The sequence below is a fragment of the Ammospiza nelsoni genome, chromosome 10 (assembly GCF_027579445.1).
Source record: "Ammospiza nelsoni isolate bAmmNel1 chromosome 10, bAmmNel1.pri, whole genome shotgun sequence".
NCBI lineage: Eukaryota > Metazoa > Chordata > Aves > Passeriformes > Passerellidae > Ammospiza > Ammospiza nelsoni.
The window spans coordinates 18,777,422-18,796,698 of NC_080642.1; the positions used below are offsets into that span (position 1 = coordinate 18,777,422).

The 19,277-nt window shown below is 54.0% G+C and overlaps 2 protein-coding genes and 6 non-coding genes across 8 annotated transcripts; 7 read left to right on the forward strand and 1 right to left on the reverse strand.

The window, feature by feature from the left end:
* The first annotated feature begins 1,708 nt into the window (after positions 1-1,708).
* TRNAS-AGA (transfer RNA serine (anticodon AGA)) lies at positions 1,709-1,790 on the forward strand. The gene has a single exon. It is a non-coding gene; the product is annotated as a tRNA-Ser (tRNA).
* Positions 1,791-2,562: 772 nt separating this feature from the next.
* TRNAM-CAU (transfer RNA methionine (anticodon CAU)) lies at positions 2,563-2,634 on the forward strand. The gene has a single exon. It is a non-coding gene; the product is annotated as a tRNA-Met (tRNA).
* A 1,110-nt stretch (positions 2,635-3,744) lies between these two features.
* Positions 3,745-3,816, forward strand: TRNAQ-CUG (transfer RNA glutamine (anticodon CUG)). Its single transcript has one exon. It is a non-coding gene; the product is annotated as a tRNA-Gln (tRNA).
* Positions 3,817-4,460: 644 nt separating this feature from the next.
* Positions 4,461-4,778, reverse strand: LOC132077319 (feather keratin Cos1-1/Cos1-3/Cos2-1-like). The gene has a single exon (XM_059478884.1). The coding sequence runs from the start codon at positions 4,776-4,778 to the stop codon at positions 4,461-4,463; it is 318 nt and encodes a 105-aa protein (XP_059334867.1).
* Positions 4,779-9,170: 4,392 nt separating this feature from the next.
* Positions 9,171-9,488, forward strand: LOC132077320 (feather keratin Cos1-1/Cos1-3/Cos2-1-like). Its single transcript, XM_059478885.1, has one exon. It carries the CDS (start codon positions 9,171-9,173, stop codon positions 9,486-9,488), a length of 318 nt encoding a protein of 105 aa, XP_059334868.1.
* A 1,985-nt stretch (positions 9,489-11,473) lies between these two features.
* TRNAS-AGA (transfer RNA serine (anticodon AGA)) lies at positions 11,474-11,555 on the forward strand. Its single transcript has one exon. It is a non-coding gene; the product is annotated as a tRNA-Ser (tRNA).
* Positions 11,556-12,327: 772 nt separating this feature from the next.
* Positions 12,328-12,399, forward strand: TRNAM-CAU (transfer RNA methionine (anticodon CAU)). The gene has a single exon. It is a non-coding gene; the product is annotated as a tRNA-Met (tRNA).
* A 1,115-nt stretch (positions 12,400-13,514) lies between these two features.
* On the forward strand, positions 13,515-13,586 carry TRNAQ-CUG (transfer RNA glutamine (anticodon CUG)). The gene has a single exon. It is a non-coding gene; the product is annotated as a tRNA-Gln (tRNA).
* The last annotated feature ends 5,691 nt before the right edge of the window (positions 13,587-19,277 follow it).

Sequence of the window (19,277 nt, forward strand, 5' to 3'; positions counted from 1 at the left end):
CTGTGCTTGAGTCTGGAACCTGGAGATCACAGCCCTGCAGGGCCCGATGAATATTTGTTCCTTGTGAGAATCAGTTCAGATATTTTGTGTGACATGTCTTTCCTGTCAAAGCTTCTTCACAAAAGCATATAAAAATCAGTCCCCTCTCATCCATTAGTGATGTTGGAATGTGTCAATGGTGTGATTGCAGGATTGTGGGCTGGAAAGGAGAAAAGTTCTTCTTTTCATGCCTGGACATCGGGAGTTTGATGGCAAAGTTCTCTCTGTTACTGACTGAATGAATGTAGCATAAATAGAATATTGATTTAAATATGATGATTAATATTTAATAGGGAGACAGTGCATTCAGAAGTGTACGGTACGGAAAGGATATGGATACAATATGAAGTGGGTGCAAAAGGGTTTGGAAGCAAGCGACCCACAATCACAGCTAGGATTCAAATTCACAGTGAGAACATTCATACCATTATCTATTCTATCTCTCACATGCACACACACACACACACACACACACACTCACTCTGTATTTAGGTGTGTAAATACACCTATTAAAATTCCCCTCAAAAATGGCCAGTCTTGGAAAATATTTTTCTTTCCTGAACACCACAACGTCACCATTGTCACACTTTCAATGAAAGTGCCGACAAAAAACTGTGGCCAGGATGAAACCCTGATACGAGTAAAGGTCACTCTCTTACAACCCTATGAAGAGTGGCCCAAAATGAGACCATTTGAGCTCTCCTGGCCCGCAGCAGGCTGTCACCAGCAATGGCCCTGAGTGGGACGGCTCTCACAGCCTGTGAACTCTCAGGGTTGCTGTACTTGGAGGATTGCCCAAGAAGGACGAGTCCCAGGCTGATACCCTCACTCCTTGAGGCCTGACCCTTCCCCCTTGGGGAGATGCAAAGGCATCCAAAGTGAGTGTTTCACTGACCCCTGAGGGGAGTTTTTCACAGGTACGTTGATTGTACCGACCCTTCACGCCTTTGTGCATGCACATCTGCATATATTTGCTATAGCAAATCTGGGAGAAATACTGCTTCCTTGGATGTTTAAGTACCTTGGAGATCTAGGTAAGTTAGGCCTGTCAGGAAGGTTAAATTCCAGATATAGACTTACCTAAATGTTGCTTAGTGTTGTTTCTGCTAAGTTGCTAAGTATAACTTTGAAGTTGTAAGTGAGGTTCAATGCTATGAAGTGCTTTTCCACAGTCAGATTTAAAGGGTATGATATTAGTTGGGTTTCAGGTAAAAGTTAAGTTAAAACACTGTTAGGTGTGAGTGCTGTCAATCTTTTAGGCTGTGTTTGCTTATATCCTTATCCTCACTGTCTTTTGTCACACACACACGCACACACACACACAGATACTCATACACATAAACACAGAAACACACACAACACCCTTTTTTCAATAGTTGTTAGTTGATTTCTGTTTTGATTGGTTGGATTTTGTTTGTTTTTGTTGTTGGTTGTTTTATGTTGTTGTACCTTAAGTGTCCTGTAAGTAGGAGAGTGAATGTTGCCCAGGCAGTTTGTTGTTGATATTTGTTTAATATGCAAAGTGTTTTTTGGTGCTGGCCTTTTTGGTGCTGGGAGTGATTTTTCAGGCATGTGCAGCAGTGTTTGTTGAGAGGAGCCTTGTGCAGAAGTGCGTGGGTGTGGGTGTGTTGGCCCAGGGCAGGTGATGAGCAGGGCAGGGCTGGAGCAGGTAGTTGTGGCCGAGTGGTGAAGGCGATGGACTAGAAATCCATTGGGGTTTCCCCGCGCAGGTTCGAATCCTGCCAACTACGGGCACGATCCCCTTTTGGGCTGCGGGCATCTGACCAGGGGCACAGGCAGCACCCACAGGTGGGTGCCATGGACAGCAGCTGCAGCTGCCCCAGGGCTCCTGCACTTGCAGCCCCAACAATGGAAAAGGGAAGGCGATATGCAGATGGCACCTGGAACTGAGCATTTCATCCCCTCCCAGTGGCACCAAGTGTTAAATGCAAGGACTCTCAGCTTGACAAACTGCTTGGCACAAAGTGACCAGAATTCGGAACTTTTGCTTCAGAGTACCCATGAGCAGCATTGAGCTGAAAAGGCAGAATTTGCGGAGCAAAAAGAGGAGAATTGTTTCTGCTGGCAGTTCCAAGCAAAGGCGACCTATGTCTGTCGTTGGCCATAAAAGATCTGAAGTGCCAGGCAGGAGCAGTGGTGCAGCGTGCTGGGAGCACAGGTGTATTTGTGGTGAGGGCTGCAGGTGTGAGGATGTTTGTGGATTTCAGGTGGGCTGATGGATGGCCAGGCTGCAGGCTGTGTGCAGGGTGGGTTGAGCAGGTGCAGGGTCAGGGTGGGTGTGGAAGGGGCAGTGAGTGTGCAAGGCTGTGTGTGGAAAGTGTGTGAGAAGGGCAAGGGCAGGCACTGGAGGAGCGTAGCGCAGGCTGAAGGGAGGTGAATGGTCAGGGTGTGTATTCAGTGGGGTGGGGGAGGCGGATGAGAGAGGAAGGGCAGGAGTGAGGGGCAGCAGTGGCGGGCAGCATGAGGCTGCAGTGGGGGCAATGGCAGGTAGGGCTGAGGAGGAGCAGAGTGGCGCAGCGGGAGCGTGCTGGGCCCATAACCCAGAGGTCGATGGATCGAAACCATCCTCTGCTAAGGTGTTTTTACACTCAGGCTGCTTTGCCCAACAACGTTGAGCCTGCTTGGCCACAGGTTTTAGGGCGAGGCTGGCCATAGCCTTCCTCTTTCCTCTGCACAGTCTACATCCTTTGAGTAAAAATGATAAAACTTTTATAAGAGCACCTCAGCTCTCCTGGTCCTGGAGAGTGCAGCACATTCCCGCCACAAGTACTTGTACCACAGAGCAGCTCTGCCTCAGCTCCTGCTCCCCTCAGCCGGGATCCAGCCCAGGACTCTGGGCACCACCAGCCCAGCAGGCACACACTGGCATTGAGCCAGGTCAGCCCTGGCAAAAGCTGACTGCACGAGCTGCCCTGGATCCTGCGCAGACTCCCAGAGAGTGGTGAGCCTCTGCAGCCAGATGGGCAGGGAACTTTGTGCTTCTCAACCTGGGCATCAGGATGGGGTTGCAATGGGGCTGAGGCCCTGAGTGGCCTTGTCCTTCCTTTGTCTCCAGCCATGCTTTGAGCAGGCATTTGGACTTGTGTCCTCCTGGGATGCCTTGCAGTCAGGTTCATTGTGAGAGGGAAGAGTTCCAGAGAGGTTCTGTCCTCCTGGCTGTGCAGCATAGGCAGTGAGCAAACTTCTCCCTCACGGGAGCTGGAGGTCAGTCATTGCTCTGCCCTTGGTGTGTCAGCTGTCCTTTGTCCTTGCTGCTCCAGCCCCTTTGCTGGGTTCAGCAGAGGGTCTTTGTTGAGCTTCTGTAGAGATGGGACAAAGTTTCCTCTCCCTAGACCTTAAGGAGCTGGAGTGGCTTGGTCTGGAGAAGGAAGGGGGCTTGTGTGGTGTGAGTGTAACTTGGGCAGGTAAGTGTGCCTGAGTGAGAAAGGGCTTGTTGCCATTTGGGAAAGAGAAGATGTTGGGTGCTTTGTAGCGTGGCACTTGTAAGAGAGGCCATGTCAGGCTTGGAGGGAGCTGTGGTGCTGTTGGCCTGGAGGTTGGTGTGATGTGAGAGTGTGTGTGGGGCTTGCAGGAAGGCTGCAGTTGGTGTGAGATGTGCAGAGCAGTGGAGAGACAGGCAGCCTTGTCTGGGGCCATAAGGCTGAGGCAGGCTGAGCACAGGGGCGCCAGGTGAGCTGGGCAGGAGGTCCTATGGTGTAATGGTGAGCACTCTGGACTCTGAATCCAGTGATCTGAGTTCAAATCTCAGTGGGACCTGAGCCTTTTGGTTGCCTCAGCATGCTTACCCTCAGCATGCTTACGCTCTCACCCCTCACCTCTGCTGCTGCTGCACTTCTGCACTCTTCTCTCATCCATCACACAGCACCTGAGCTGCACAACACCCACTCCCAATGGGTCAGGCACAGGACTCTGCTCTGGGACCACTATCACTTCTGTTGGATGGGACCAAATCTGTAGAGACTGTGGGCAGCTGTTCCCATGTTGGACCATTCTCACAGGAAGAGCAGGGCACTCTGTGTGCCAATACTTCTATGCCCAACCCCTGTTCACTGCTCTTTCTTGCTCCTTTCCTATCTGGCGTCTTTCCCTCTTTTCCCTGGCAATTGCTTTCTATTGTTCTGCAATCCACTCCAGGAGCTCCACCAGCATTGGGCAGTGCCCCATCATTGGGCTTCCATTTGTTTCCATGGGAGAGGGAAGGATGCCCCTGGCAGAGCAGGGGGTAGGTGAGGGAGCAGGAGAACAAAGGACCACAACTCTCCAGCAATGCTGCACAAAGGCTTTAATGAGAAGGAGCAAAAGCGGCGGCACAGAACAGAGACCAAGGAAGACGTGTGGGGGGCCAAGGAGGGCAAGAGATGGGCCCGTCTGCCAAGGAGAACGGGGATGATGCGCCGGCCTCAGCAGATCTGACCGCAGCGGGAGAAAGGCAGACACAGGCCTGAGCCCCCCAGGCCAAGGGAGCCCCCAGAAGAGATGGGAACCCCCGCGGTGCTGAGGGAGCTGCCCACAGCAGCTGACAGAGAGGATCCCACGGCTGTGCTCTGAGGGAAGGAGCTGAGGATGGGGCCCGGCAGGGTCACCACCACTGGCGAAGGCTCGATGTACACCGTGGAGTCAGCGCAGCGGACATTGCAGGGCTCAGTGCAGCTGCTGGCAAGGGGCGTTGGGCCACAGGGGCCGCAGGGCCGTGGGGGACAGGGTCTGCAGCAAGACATCTCTCGGTGCGGGAGGCAAAGCTGCAACACAGAGCAGGGAGCACCACCCAGCCTCAGCATCACTCTGTCTCTCTGTCCCTCAGCTCTCGCCAGGCACACATTTGGTCTCCAACACACACTCTGTGCCTACAGCTCCCACCACCCTCCTGCTGCCCTGCGAGTGGCACGGCACGCGAAGGCCGCCCCACTGCAGCAAGAGGAGGCAGCACAGTGGCTTTAAGGGCCCTGTGGAAAGACTGGTCACAGCCCATCTCCAGAGCAGACATGGCCGTGTCAGACAATGTCCCGGCGTGCACTGGCACATTTTGTTACACCAGGGCAGGTGCAAATTCTGCTGGGCACATCCCCCTGAGGCTGAGCCCCATTGATCCCCTTGTGCTGGAACAATGTCCCCTCTTCCCAGCTGGCCCCAGCCCCCAGCATGGAAAGGCTGACGGCCCTCCAACAGTTCTGTGCCAGGGCCCAGCTGAGGCAGCCCAAGGATCAAGCCGGGCAGCCTCCATGAGAGCAGCTCAGCCCACAGGGTGGGATGGAGCGGGCTCAGGCTTACCTGGTTCCTCGAGGAAAGGGAGGCCAGAGACCAGGATGCAGAGCCTGCAGCAGAGCAGCCTTTTATGCTGGGTCCCAGAGCCCTGTGGGGCCACAAACATTCCTTGTTTGTGAAACATCCAAACTCCTGGGAGTGGCCACATGCGAGGCCTCGCTGCTGATCAGGGCCCTTCCTCTTTAATCTCAGGTGTTTTTCTTCCTCTTTTTACAACCTAAAATCCTGTGACGACTCTGAGAATCTCTTTGGGTTGCAATGGACCTTAAAATAATCTGGCTTGTGTCTCCTAAAATTGCTTTTAAAATATCTCTGGACAACCTATTCCACTGTATTGGTCCTCTCCAAGAAAAAGATTCCCTACCAATATCTATTCAAAATGCACCTGCTTTCAGTTTTGAAATGGTAGCACTTGACCCATACTTACACACCCCAGCCAGGTATCCTTTCCTTTCTTAACTGAATGTCTCCTAGAAGCCCTCTCCTGTCTTTGCTCTGCAGCCCCAACCCTCTCAATCTGTCCGCACAGGCTGATGCTCCAGCTGCCTGGTGCTCTTTGTGGCTCCTCTGGACCCACTGCAGCAGGCCCGTGTGTTTCTTAGGCTGTGGGTCCTAGGGCTGCAGGCAGTACCCCAGGTACGGTGTCAGGAGAGACGAGTAGAGCAGGACAATCCCCTCCCTCAACCTACTGCCCACACTGCTCTGGATGCAGCCCAGAATAAGATTGGATTTTTGCACTGGGCTGCTCGCTGGCAGTGCAGGTTCATGTTCAGTATTTCAAGCACCAGAACCTGCAGGTGCCCCTCCACAGGGCTGCTCTCATTCCACTCAAGGCCTACTAGGCTGTGTCCAGGTTTGGGATTGCCCTGACCTTGGCATTTGACAATCATAGCTCTGGCCTCAGCTTGGGAAGTTGTGATCCTCCAGAAAACAAGGAATTCAACACGTAGGAAGGTGATCAAAGGCATGCCTACATCCCTCCCTGAAAGACAAATTGACCCATTTTCCCCAAACACAAATTAACCCACTTTGCTCAGTGTGTCCAGCCCTGAGGTCAGGATCTGGATGACAGCTTTGGGGCAGAGGCTGAGGGCCGGGAGCACAAAGTTCATGGCTCCTTTTCCTGGGGCAGGCATCATTTGCCCATTCACCCAATATCACACTTCAAAGGGATATTGGATCAGTCTCCAAAGAGCTTGTTGGTGTCATTGTGCTGTGGAAGAGTTGGGAAAATCCATGAGCTTCAGGCAAACCTGAATCATGCTGATGCGGAAATGAGTGCACGCAGTGCCCTGGACTCAGGCATTCCAGGGACACCACAGCACATGGCCTGTTTCCCATGAAGTATTTTGCCTTTGTCAGGGGCATTTCCAGACCTTTTAGGACCAGTCTGAGACCACCTTGTACATCCATGTAATCCTGTGCTGCTGCAGGTTTCCACAAGGCATTGCCATTAGGTGGCTGCTCAAGAGCCCAGGGGATGCAGGGCAACCCAGGATCATGGAGACTGGGAGAGACCTCTGGAAGTTCTTTGCTCCCTCTCTGAGAACAACAAACTTCCCAGCTGCCACCAGAAGCTGTGGGCCTTGTCCCATTGTCCTCTGAACACTGCCACTGTCAGACAGGTGCCTGTCTCCTGAGCAGCACTTCCAGGGATGCCCCGCACCCCCAGGAGGCCACCAGGAGATGGAAAGGGCTCCTACAGATGAGCCTCCCAGGTCCTCGATGGGGAGGACCAACAGGAGAGGACACGGGCTGTCTGCACTGATGAGCCAGGGGTGGAGGGGGGCATGGAGCTGCTGCCTCCACCACCTCCTGGCAGTTCTGGAGAGAATGAAGCCAAACTCTCCTGAGAGCTGCACTGTCACAGGGCAAGAGGCAGCAATCACAAGTGGCAAGAAAGGAAATGCCAGAGTTCCCTGGGGGAGGACAAGGGACAGGATTGGGAGAGCTGTACCAGGGGTAGTGACCTTGTTTGTAAGCTGTGTCTGTGCTTAGAAGTCAGCAGGACAAGGCCCAGAGCCTGTTGAGGAACTGGGCTGTGTTATGTGCCCAGAGCAGTTGACAGGTGCACGAGACATCCAGAGGTCCACACAGACCTGCTGGGGTTGGTGTGGGGTACGCTCAGTCACTGCAGTCCTTGAGCTGCCCCAAAAGACCCTGCCAGGGGAGACAGCAAATGCAGGAGATTGCAGACAAGCACCAGGTGATCCATGACTGAGAATACAAGGTGGGGAAATATCCTTCATGGCAGCAGAACATTTAGGGTGTGAGCTCTGTTATCCCTTGAGCGCCTGAGTCTGCAGCACCCAGTCCACTGAAGTCCACACTGGGTGACTCAGGTTTGCCTGGAGCTCAGGGATTTTCCCAGCTCTTCCACATCATGATGACACCTGCTCTGCTGCTCTGGGAGACTGATCCCGTGTCCCTTTGAAATGTAAAATGCAGGGAATGGGAAACCCCATCCCAGAGCCAGAAAACAACAGCCACGGGCTCCCTGCCCTCAGCCCTTTCCCCAAAGGCAGCAGCCAGGTCTCTGTCCCTGGGTTGAGCACGCTGAGTAAAGCAGGTCAGTGTGGCTGTGGGTCTGTCTCAGGGAAGGACACAGCATCACTTTGATCACAAAACCAGGCCGTGGCACAGCCTGTGACTGTAAGCAAGTTCCCCATGGCTGTCACTCAGGCCTGCAGGGGACATCCTTTCAGGTGAACATGGACTTCCCTTGCCCCTGAACTTTGCCACCTTCCTGCACAGTTGGGTCTCTTTGTCACCATGGGGTTGTGCAGTGTTGACTTTGTGCCTCAACTGACCCTCAGTCTTCTGTATGTCTGTGATGACCCATGGAAGAAATGACTCTCAGGATGAGCCTGAGTGTCTGCACTGAAAGCCCCTGAGAGATGAGCTGAGGAGTCACTTCATGGCTGAATTTAACTGTAACCTGAGCACAATTAACCATCAATTAGAACAAGTGACAGAAACTTATAGACACTGAGCAAATACATTTCAATTCACATTATATACTGGCTTGGGACCTCCAAATGGAGTTGCCTTAGGAAGCTGGGACACACATTAATCATTTCCAAGTTGGGTGCTGTGAAACTGGTGAAAAATGCCTGAGATGAAAGAGGAAGGGACCTGATCAGCAGCAAGGCCTCGCAAGTGGCCACTCCCAGGAGTTTGGATGTTTCATAAACAAGGAATGTTTGTGGGCCCACAGGGCTCTGGGACCCAGCATAAAAGGCTGCTCTGCTGCAGGCTCTGCATCCTGGTCTCTGGCCTCCCTTTCCTCGAGGAACCAGGTAAGCCTGAGCCCGCTCCATCCCTCCCTGTGGGCTGAGCTGCTCTCATGGAGGCTGCCCGGCTTGATCCTTGGGCTGCCTCAGCTGGGCCCTGGCACAGAACTGTTGGAGGGCCGTCAGCCTTTCCATGCTGGGGGCTGGGGCCAGCTGGGAAGAGGGGGTTTTGTTCCAGCACAAGGGGATCAATGGGGCTCAGCCTCAGGGGGATGTGCCCAGCAGAATTTGCACCTGCCCTGGTGTAACAAAATGTGCCAGTGCACGCCGGGACATTGTCTGACACGGCCATGTCTGCTCTGGAGATGGGCTGTGACCAGTCTTTCCACAGGGCCCTTAAAGCCACTGTGCTGCCTCCTCTTGCTGAAGTGGGGCAGCCTTCGCGTGCCGTGCCACTCGCAGGGCAGCAGGAGGGTGGTGGGAGCTGTAGGCACAGAGTGTGTGTTGGAGACCAAATGTGTGCCTGGCGAGAGCTGAGGGACAGAGAGACAGAGTGATGCTGAGGCTGGGTGGTGCTCCCTGCTCTGTGTTGCAGCTTTGCCTCCCGCACCGAAGATGTCTTGCTGCAGACCCTGTCCCCCACGGCCCTGCGGCCCCTGTGGCCCAACGCCCCTTGCCAGCAGCTGCACTGAGCCCTGCAATGCCCGCTGCGCTGACTCCACGGTGTACATCGAGCCTTCGCCGGTGGTGGTGACCCTGCCGGGCCCCATCCTCAGCTCCTTCCCTCAGAGCACAGCCGTGGGATCCTCTCTGTCAGCTGCTGTGGGCAGCTCCCTCAGCACCGCGGGGGTTCCCATCTCTTCTGGGGGCTCCCTTGGCCTGGGGGGCTCAGGCCTGTGTCTGCCTTTCTCCCGCTGCGGTCAGATCTGCTGAGGCCGGCGCATCATCCCCGTTCTCCTTGGCAGACGGGCCCATCTCTTGCCCTCCTTGGCCCCCCACACGTCTTCCTTGGTCTCTGTTCTGTGCCGCCGCTTTTGCTTCTTCTCATTAAAGCCTTTGTGCAGCATTGCTGGAGAGTCGTCGTCTTTGTTCTCCTGCTCCCTCACCAACCCCCTGCTCTGCCAGAGTGAGCACTGGCTGCTGTCCTGAGCTTACCAGCAGCTGCACTAAGAACTCCCAGAAATTACACCAGAGCACCAAACCTCAGTCACTGTGCTTGAGTCTGGAACCTGGAGATCACAGCCCTGCAGGGCCCGATGAATATTTGTTCCTTGTGAGAATCAGTTCAGATATTTTGTGTGACATGTCTTTCCTGTCAAAGCTTCTTCACAAAAGCATATAAAAATCAGTCCCCTCTCATCCATTAGTGATGTTGGAATGTGTCAATGGTGTGATTGCAGGATTGTGGGCTGGAAAGGAGAAAAGTTCTTCTTTTCATGCCTGGACATCGGGAGTTTGATGGCAAAGTTCTCTCTGTTACTGACTGAATGAATGTAGCATAAATAGAATATTGATTTAAATATGATGATTAATATTTAATAGGGAGACAGTGCATTCAGAAGTGTACGGTACGGAAAGGATATGGATACAATATGAAGTGGGTGCAAAAGGGTTTGGAAGCAAGCGACCCACAATCACAGCTAGGATTCAAATTCACAGTGAGAACATTCATACCATTATCTATTCTATCTCTCACATGCACACACACACACACACACACACACACTCACTCTGTATTTAGGTGTGTAAATACACCTATTAAAATTCCCCTCAAAAATGGCCAGTCTTGGAAAATATTTTTCTTTCCTGAACACCACAACGTCACCATTGTCACACTTTCAATGAAAGTGCCGACAAAAAACTGTGGCCAGGATGAAACCCTGATACGAGTAAAGGTCACTCTCTTACAACCCTATGAAGAGTGGCCCAAAATGAGACCATTTGAGCTCTCCTGGCCCGCAGCAGGCTGTCACCAGCAATGGCCCTGAGTGGGACGGCTCTCACAGCCTGTGAACTCTCAGGGTTGCTGTACTTGGAGGATTGCCCAAGAAGGACGAGTCCCAGGCTGATACCCTCACTCCTTGAGGCCTGACCCTTCCCCCTTGGGGAGATGCAAAGGCATCCAAAGTGAGTGTTTCACTGACCCCTGAGGGGAGTTTTTCACAGGTACGTTGATTGTACCGACCCTTCACGCCTTTGTGCATGCACATCTGCATATATTTGCTATAGCAAATCTGGGAGAAATACTGCTTCCTTGGATGTTTAAGTACCTTGGAGATCTAGGTAAGTTAGGCCTGTCAGGAAGGTTAAATTCCAGATATAGACTTACCTAAATGTTGCTTAGTGTTGTTTCTGCTAAGTTGCTAAGTATAACTTTGAAGTTGTAAGTGAGGTTCAATGCTATGAAGTGCTTTTCCACAGTCAGATTTAAAGGGTATGATATTAGTTGGGTTTCAGGTAAAAGTTAAGTTAAAACACTGTTAGGTGTGAGTGCTGTCAATCTTTTAGGCTGTGTTTGCTTATATCCTTATCCTCACTGTCTTTTGTCACACACACACGCACACACACACACAGATACTCATACACATAAACACAGAAACACACACAACACCCTTTTTTCAATAGTTGTTAGTTGATTTCTGTTTTGATTGGTTGGATTTTGTTTGTTTTTGTTGTTGGTTGTTTTATGTTGTTGTACCTTAAGTGTCCTGTAAGTAGGAGAGTGAATGTTGCCCAGGCAGTTTGTTGTTGATATTTGTTTAATATGCAAAGTGTTTTTTGGTGCTGGCCTTTTTGGTGCTGGGAGTGATTTTTCAGGCATGTGCAGCAGTGTTTGTTGAGAGGAGCCTTGTGCAGAAGTGCGTGGGTGTGGGTGTGTTGGCCCAGGGCAGGTGATGAGCAGGGCAGGGCTGGAGCAGGTAGTTGTGGCCGAGTGGTGAAGGCGATGGACTAGAAATCCATTGGGGTTTCCCCGCGCAGGTTCGAATCCTGCCAACTACGGGCACGATCCCCTTTTGGGCTGCGGGCATCTGACCAGGGGCACAGGCAGCACCCACAGGTGGGTGCCATGGACAGCAGCTGCAGCTGCCCCAGGGCTCCTGCACTTGCAGCCCCAACAATGGAAAAGGGAAGGCGATATGCAGATGGCACCTGGAACTGAGCATTTCATCCCCTCCCAGTGGCACCAAGTGTTAAATGCAAGGACTCTCAGCTTGACAAACTGCTTGGCACAAAGTGACCAGAATTCGGAACTTTTGCTTCAGAGTACCCATGAGCAGCATTGAGCTGAAAAGGCAGAATTTGCGGAGCAAAAAGAGGAGAATTGTTTCTGCTGGCAGTTCCAAGCAAAGGCGACCTATGTCTGTCGTTGGCCATAAAAGATCTGAAGTGCCAGGCAGGAGCAGTGGTGCAGCGTGCTGGGAGCACAGGTGTATTTGTGGTGAGGGCTGCAGGTGTGAGGATGTTTGTGGATTTCAGGTGGGCTGATGGATGGCCAGGCTGCAGGCTGTGTGCAGGGTGGGTTGAGCAGGTGCAGGGTCAGGGTGGGTGTGGAAGGGGCAGTGAGTGTGCAAGGCTGTGTGTGGAAAGTGTGTGAGAAGGGCAAGGGCAGGCACTGGAGGAGCGTAGCGCAGGCTGAAGGGAGGTGAATGGTCAGGGTGTGTATTCAGTGGGGTGGGGGAGGCGGATGAGAGAGGAAGGGCAGGAGTGAGGGGCAGCAGTGGCGGGCAGCATGAGGCTGCAGTGGGGGCAATGGCAGGTAGGGCTGAGGAGGAGCAGAGTGGCGCAGCGGGAGCGTGCTGGGCCCATAACCCAGAGGTCGATGGATCGAAACCATCCTCTGCTAAGGTGTTTTTACACTCAGGCTGCTTTGCCCAACAACGTTGAGCCTGCTTGGCCACAGGTTTTAGGGCGAGGCTGGCCATAGCCTTCCTCTTTCCTCTGCACAGTCTACATCCTTTGAGTAAAAATGATAAAACTTTTATAAGAGCACCTCAGCTCTCCTGGTCCTGGAGAGTGCAGCACATTCCCGCCACAAGTACTTGTACCACAGAGCAGCTCTGCCTCAGCTCCTGCTCCCCTCAGCCGGGATCCAGCCCAGGACTCTGGGCACCACCAGCCCAGCAGGCACACACTGGCATTGAGCCAGGTCAGCCCTGGCAAAAGCTGACTGCACGAGCTGCCCTGGATCCTGCACAGACTCCCAGAGAGTGGTGAGCCTCTGCAGCCAGATGGGCAGGGAACTTTGTGCTTCTCAACCTGGGCATCAGGATGGGGTTGCAATGGGGCTGAGGCCCTGAGTGGCCTTGTCCTTCCTTTGTCTCCAGCCATGCTTTGAGCAGGCATTTGGACTTGTGTCCTCCTGGGATGCCTTGCAGTCAGGTTCATTGTGAGAGGGAAGAGTTCCAGAGAGGTTCTGTCCTCCTGGCTGTGCAGCATAGGCAGTGAGCAAACTTCTCCCTCACGGGAGCTGGAGGTCAGTCATTGCTCTGCCCTTGGTGTGTCAGCTGTCCTTTGTCCTTGCTGCTCCAGCCCCTTTGCTGGGTTCAGCAGAGGGTCTTTGTTGAGCTTCTGTAGAGATGGGACAAAGTTTCCTCTCCCTAGACCTTAAGGAGCTGGAGTGGCTTGGTCTGGAGAAGAGAAGGAAGGGGGCTTGTGCGGTGTGAGTGTAACTTGGGCAGGTAAGTGTGCCTGAGTGAGAAAGGGCTTGTTGCCATTTGGGAAAGAGAAGATGTTGGGTGCTTTGTAGCGTGGCACTTGTAAGAGAGGCCATGTCAGGCTTGGAGGGAGCTGTGGTGCTGTTGGCCTGGAGGTTGGTGTGATGTGAGAGTGTGTGTGGGGCGTGCAGGAAGGCTGCAGTTGGTGTGAGATGTGCAGAGCAGTGGAGAGGCAGGCAGCCTTGTCTGGGGCCATAAGGCTGAGGCAGGCTGAGCACAGGGGCGCCAGGTGAGCTGGGCAGGAGGTCCTATGGTGTAATGGTGAGCACTCTGGACTCTGAATCCAGTGATCTGAGTTCAAATCTCAGTGGGACCTGAGCCTTTTGGTTGCCTCAGCATGCTTGCCCTCAGCATGCGAACACTCTCACCCCTCACCTCTGCTGCTGCTGCACTTCTGCACTCTTCTCTCATCCATCACACAGCACCTGAGCTGCACAACACCCACTCCCAGTGGGCCAGGCACAGGGTTCGGCTCTAGGACCACTGCCTCCTGCCTTGGATGCATCCAAAACTGGAGACGGGGATACATGCTGTGGGCAGCTGATTACAGTTTGGACCATTCTCACAGGAACAGCAGGACACTCTGTCTGCCATTACATTTATGCCCATCCCTGTCCACTGCTCCTTTTTTTTGCTTTCCTCTGCTGCTCCTTTTCCTCTTTTCCCTGGCAATTGCTTTCTATTGCTTTGCAATCCATGCCATGAGCTCCACCAGCATTGGGCAGTGCCCCATCATTGGGCTTCCATTTGTTTCCATGGGAGAGGGAAGGATGCCCCTGGCAGAGCAGGGGGTTGGTGAGGGAGCAGGAGAACAAAGGACGACGACTCTCCAGCAATGCTGCACAAAGGCTTTAATGAGAAGGAGCAAAAGCGGCGGCACAGAACAGAGACCAAGGAAGACGTGTGGGGGGCCAAGGAGGGCAAGAGATGGGCCCGTCTGCCAAGGAGAACGGGGATGATGCGCCGGCCTCAGCAGATCTGACCGCAGCGGGAGAAAGGCAGACACAGGCCTGAGCCCCCCAGGCCAAGGGAGCCCCCAGAAGAGATGGGAACCCCCGCGGTGCTGAGGGAGCTGCCCACAGCAGCTGACAGAGAGGATCCCACGGCTGTGCTCTGAGGGAAGGAGCTGAGGATGGGGCCCGGCAGGGTCACCACCACCGGCGAAGGCTCGATGTACACCGTGGAGTCAGCGCAGCGGGCATTGCAGGGCTCAGTGCAGCTGCTGGCAAGGGGCGTTGGGCCACAGGGGCCGCAGGGCCGTGGGGGACAGGGTCTGCAGCAAGACATCTCTCGGTGCGGGAGGCAAAGCTGCAACACAGAGCAGGGAGCACCACCCAGCCTCAGCATCACTCTGTCTCTCTGTCCCTCAGCTCTCGCCAGGCACACATTTGGTCTCCAACACACACTCTGTGCCTACAGCTCCCACCACCCTCCTGCTGCCCTGCAAGTGGCACGGCACGCGAAGGTCGCCCCACTGCAGCAAGAGGAGGCAGCACAGTGGCTTTAAGGGCCCTGTGGAAAGACTGGTCACAGCCCATCTCCAGAGCAGACATGGCCGTGTCAGACAATGTCCCGGCATGCACTGGCACATTTTGTTACACCAGGGCAGGTGCAAATTCTGCTGGGCACATCCCCCTGAGGCTGAGCCCCATTGATCCCCTTGTGCTGGAACAAAACCCCCCCTTCCCAGCTGGCCCCAGCCCCCAGCATGGAAAGGCTGACGGCCCTCCAACAGTTCTGTGCCAGGGCCCAGCTGAGGCAGCCCAAGGATCAAGCCGGGCAGCCTCCATGAGAGCAGCTCAGCCCACAGGGAGGGATGGAGCGGGCTCAGGCTTACCTGGTTCCTCGAGGAAAGGGAGGCCAGAGACCAGGATGCAGAGCCTGCAGCAGAGCAGCCTTTTATGCTGGGTCCCAGAGCCCTGTGGGGCCACAAACATTCCTTGTCTGTGAAACATCCAAACTTCTGGGAGTGGCCACTTGCGAGGCCTCGCTGCTGATCAGGTCCCTTCCTCTTTCATCTCAGGCATTTCTCACACGTTTCACACCACCTGACTTGGAAATGATTAATGTGTGTCCCAGCTTCCTAAGGAATTTCATTTGGAGGCCCCAAGCCAGTGTATGAGGTGAATTGAAACGTATTTTTTAAGTGTCTATTAGTTTCTGCCATTTCTTGACGGTTAACCGTCTTCTTGATGGTTAATTGGGCTCCAGTTACAGTTAAATTCAGCCATGAATGGACACCTCAGCTCATCTCTCAGGAGCTTTCAGTGCAGACACTCAGGTTCATCCTGAGAGTCATTTCTTTCATGGGTTATCACAGATATACAGAAGACTGAGGGTCAGTTGAGGCACAAAGCCAACACTGCAAAACCCCATGGTGACAAAGAGACCCAACTGTGCAGGAAGGTGGCAAAGTTCAGGGGCAAGGGAAGTCCATGTTCACCTGAAAGGATGTCCCCTGCAGGCCTGAGTGACAGCCATGGGGAACTTGCTTACAGTCACAGGCTGTGCCACGGCCTGGTTTTGTGATCAAAGTGATGCTGTGTCCTTCCCTGAGACAGACCCACAGCCACACTGACCTGCTTTACTCAGCGTGCTCAACCCAGGGACAGAGACCTGGCTGCTGCCTTTGGGGAAAGGGCTGAGGGCAGGGAGCCCATGGCTGTTGTTTTCTGGCTCTGGGATGGGGTTTCCCATTCCCTGCATTTTACATTTCAAAGGGACACGGGATCAGTCTCCCAGAGCAGCAGAGCAGGTGTCATCATGATGTGGAAGAGCTGGGAAAATCCCTGAGCTCCAGGCAAACCTGAGTCACCCAGTGTGGACTTCAGTGGACTGGGTGCTGCAGACTCAGGCGCTCAAGGGATAACAGAGCTCACACCCTAAATGTTCTGCTGCCATGAAGGATATTTCCCCACCTTGTATTCTCAGTCATGGATCACCTGGTGCTTGTCTGCAATCTCCTGCATTTGCTGTCTCCCCTGGCAGGGTCTTTTGGGGCAGCTCAAGGACTGCAGTGACTGAGCGTACCCCACACCAACCCCAGCAGGTCTGTGTGGACCTCTGGATGTCTTGTGCACCTGTCAACTGCTCTGGGCAGATCACACAGCCCAGTTCCTCAACAGGCTCTGGGCCTTGTCCTGCTGACTTCTAAGCACAGGCACAGTTAACAAAAGAGGTCACTACCCCTGGTACAGCTCTCCCAGGCCTGTCCCTCGTCCTCCCCCAGGGAACTCTGGCATTTCCTTTCTTGCCACTTGTGATTGCTGCCTCTTGCCCTGTGACAGTGCAGCTCTCAGGAGAGTTTGGCTTCATTCTCTCCAGAACTGCCAGGAGGTGGTGGAGGCAGCAGCTCCATGCCCCCCTCCACCCCTGGCTCATCAGTGCAGACAGCCCCAGTGTCCTCTCCTGTTGGTCCTCCCCATTGAGGACCTGGGAGGCTCATCTGTAGGAGCCCTTTCCATCTCCTGGTGGCCTCCTGGGGGTGCAGGGCATCCCTGGAAGTGCTGCTCAGGAGACAGGCACCTGTCTGACAGTGGCAGTGTTCAGAGGACAATGGGACAAGGCCCACAGCTTCTGGTGGCAGCTGGGAAGTTTGCTGTTCTCAAAGAGTGAGAAGAGAACTTCCAGAGGTCTCTCCCAACCTCCATTATCCTCGGTGTCCCTGCTTCCCTAACAGCAGCCACCTAATGGCAATACCTTGTGGAAAGCTGCAGCAGCAGGACATGAATAAATGGATGTACACGCTGGTCTTTGGACTGGTCCTAAAAGGTCTGGAAATGCCCCTGACAAAGGCAAAATACTTCATGGGAAAGAGGCCATGTGCTGTGGTATCCCTGGAATGCCTGAGTCCAGGGGACTGTGTGCACTCATTTCCACATCAGCATGATTCAGGTTTGCCTGAAGCTCATGGATTTTCCCAACTCTTCCACAGTACAATGATTCCCACACGTTCTGGGAGACTGATCCAATATCCCTTTGAAGTGTGATATTAGGTGAATGGGCAAATGATGCCTGCCCCAGGAAAAGGAGCCATGAACTTTGTGCTCCCGGCCCTCAGCCTCTGCCCCAAAGCTGTCATCCAGATCCTGACCTCAGGGCTGGACACACTGAGCAAAGTGGGTTAATTTGTGTTTGGGGAAAATGGGTCAATTTGTCTTTCAGGGAGGGATGTAGGCATGCCTTTGATCACCTTCCTACGTGTTGAATTCCTTGTTTTCTGGAGGATCACAACTTCCCAAGCTGAGGCCAGAGCTATGATTGGCAATTGCCAAGGTCAGGGCAATGCAAACCTGGACACAGCCTAGTAGGCCTTGAGTGGAATGAGAGCAGCCCTGTGGAGGGGCACCTGCAGGTTCTGGTGCTTGAAATACTGAACATGAACCTGCACTGCCAGCGAGCAGCCCAGTGCAAAAATCCAATCTTATTCTGGGCTGCATCCAGAGCAGTGTGGGCAGTAGGTTGAGGGAGGGGATTGTCCTGCTCTACTCGTCTCTCCTGACACCGTACCTGGGGTACTGCCTGCAGCCCTAGGACCCACAGCCTAAGAAACACACGGGCCTGCTGCAGTGGGTCCAGAGGAGCCACAAAGAGCACCAGGCAGCTGGAGCATCAGCCTGTGCGGACAGATTGAGAGGGTTGGGGCTGCAGAGCAAAGACAGGAGAGGGCTTCTAGGAGACATTCAGTTAAGAAAGGAAAGGATACCTGGCTGGGGTGTGTAAGTATGGGTCAAGTGCTACCAGTAACACATTCAAAGTATGTGTATTTTGATTATATATTGGCAGGAATCTTTTTTTTAGGGAGGACCAATACAGTGGAATAGGTTGTCCAGAGATATTTTAAAAGCAATTTTAGGAGACACAAGCCAGATGATTTTAAGGTCCATTGCAACCCAAAGAGATTCTCAGAGTCATCACAGGATTTTAGGTTGTAAAAAGAGGAAGAAAAACACCTGAGATTAAAGAGGAAGGGCCCTGATCAGCAGCGAGGCCTCGTAAGTGGCCACTCCCAGGAGTTTCGATGTTTCACAGACAAGGAATGTTTGTGGCCCCACAAGGCTCTGGGACCCAGCATAAAAGGCTGCTCTGCTGCAGGCTCTGCATCCTGGTCTCTGGCCTCCCTTTCCTCGAGGAACCAGGTAAGCCTGAGCCCACTCCATCCCTCCCTGTGGGCTGAGCTGCTCTCATGGAGGCTGCCCGGCTTGATCCTTGGGCTGCCTCAGCTGGGCCCTGGCACAGAACTGTTGGAGGGCCGTCAGCCTTTCCATGCTGGGGGCTGGGGCCAGCTGGGAAGAGGGGACATTGTTCCAGCACAAGGGGATCAATGGGGCTCAGCCTCAGGGGGATGTGCCCAGCAGAATTTGCACCTGCCCTGGTGTAACAAAATGTGCCAGTGCACGCCGGGACATTGTCTGACACGGCCATGTCTGCTCTGGAGATGGGCTGTGACCAGTCTTTCCACAGGGCCCTTAAAGCCACTGTGCTGCCTCCTCTTGCTGCAGTGGGGCGGCCTTCGCGTGCCGTGCCACTCGCAGGGCAGCAGGAGGGTGGTGGGAGCTGTAGGCACAGAGTGTGTGTTGGAGACCAAATGTGTGCCTGGCGAGAGCTGAGGGACAGAGAGACAGAGTGATGCTGAGGCTGGGTGGTGCTCCCTGCTCTGTGTTGCAGCTTTGCCTCCCGCACCGAGAGATGTCTTGCTGCAGACCCTGTCCCCCACGGCCCTGCGGCCCCTGTGGCCCAACGCCCCTTGCCAGCAGCTGCACTGAGCCCTGCAATGTCCGCTGCGCTGACTCCACGGTGTACATCGAGCCTTCGCCAGTGGTGGTGACCCTGCCGGGCCCCATCCTCAGCTCCTTCCCTCAGAGCACAGCCGTGGGATCCTCTCTGTCAGCTGCTGTGGGCAGCTCCCTCAGCACCGCGGGGGTTCCCATCTCTTCTGGGGGCTCCCTTGGCCTGGGGGGCTCAGGCCTGTGTCTGCCTTTCTCCCGCTGCGGTCAGATCTGCTGAG

Excerpts from the sequence above, each read along its gene's own strand:
- LOC132077319 (XM_059478884.1), bottom strand. The coding sequence starts at position 4,778 with ATGTCTTGCTGCAGACCCTGTCCCCCACGGCCCTGCGGCCCCTGTGGC.
- LOC132077320 (XM_059478885.1), top strand. The coding sequence starts at position 9,171 with ATGTCTTGCTGCAGACCCTGTCCCCCACGGCCCTGCGGCCCCTGTGGC.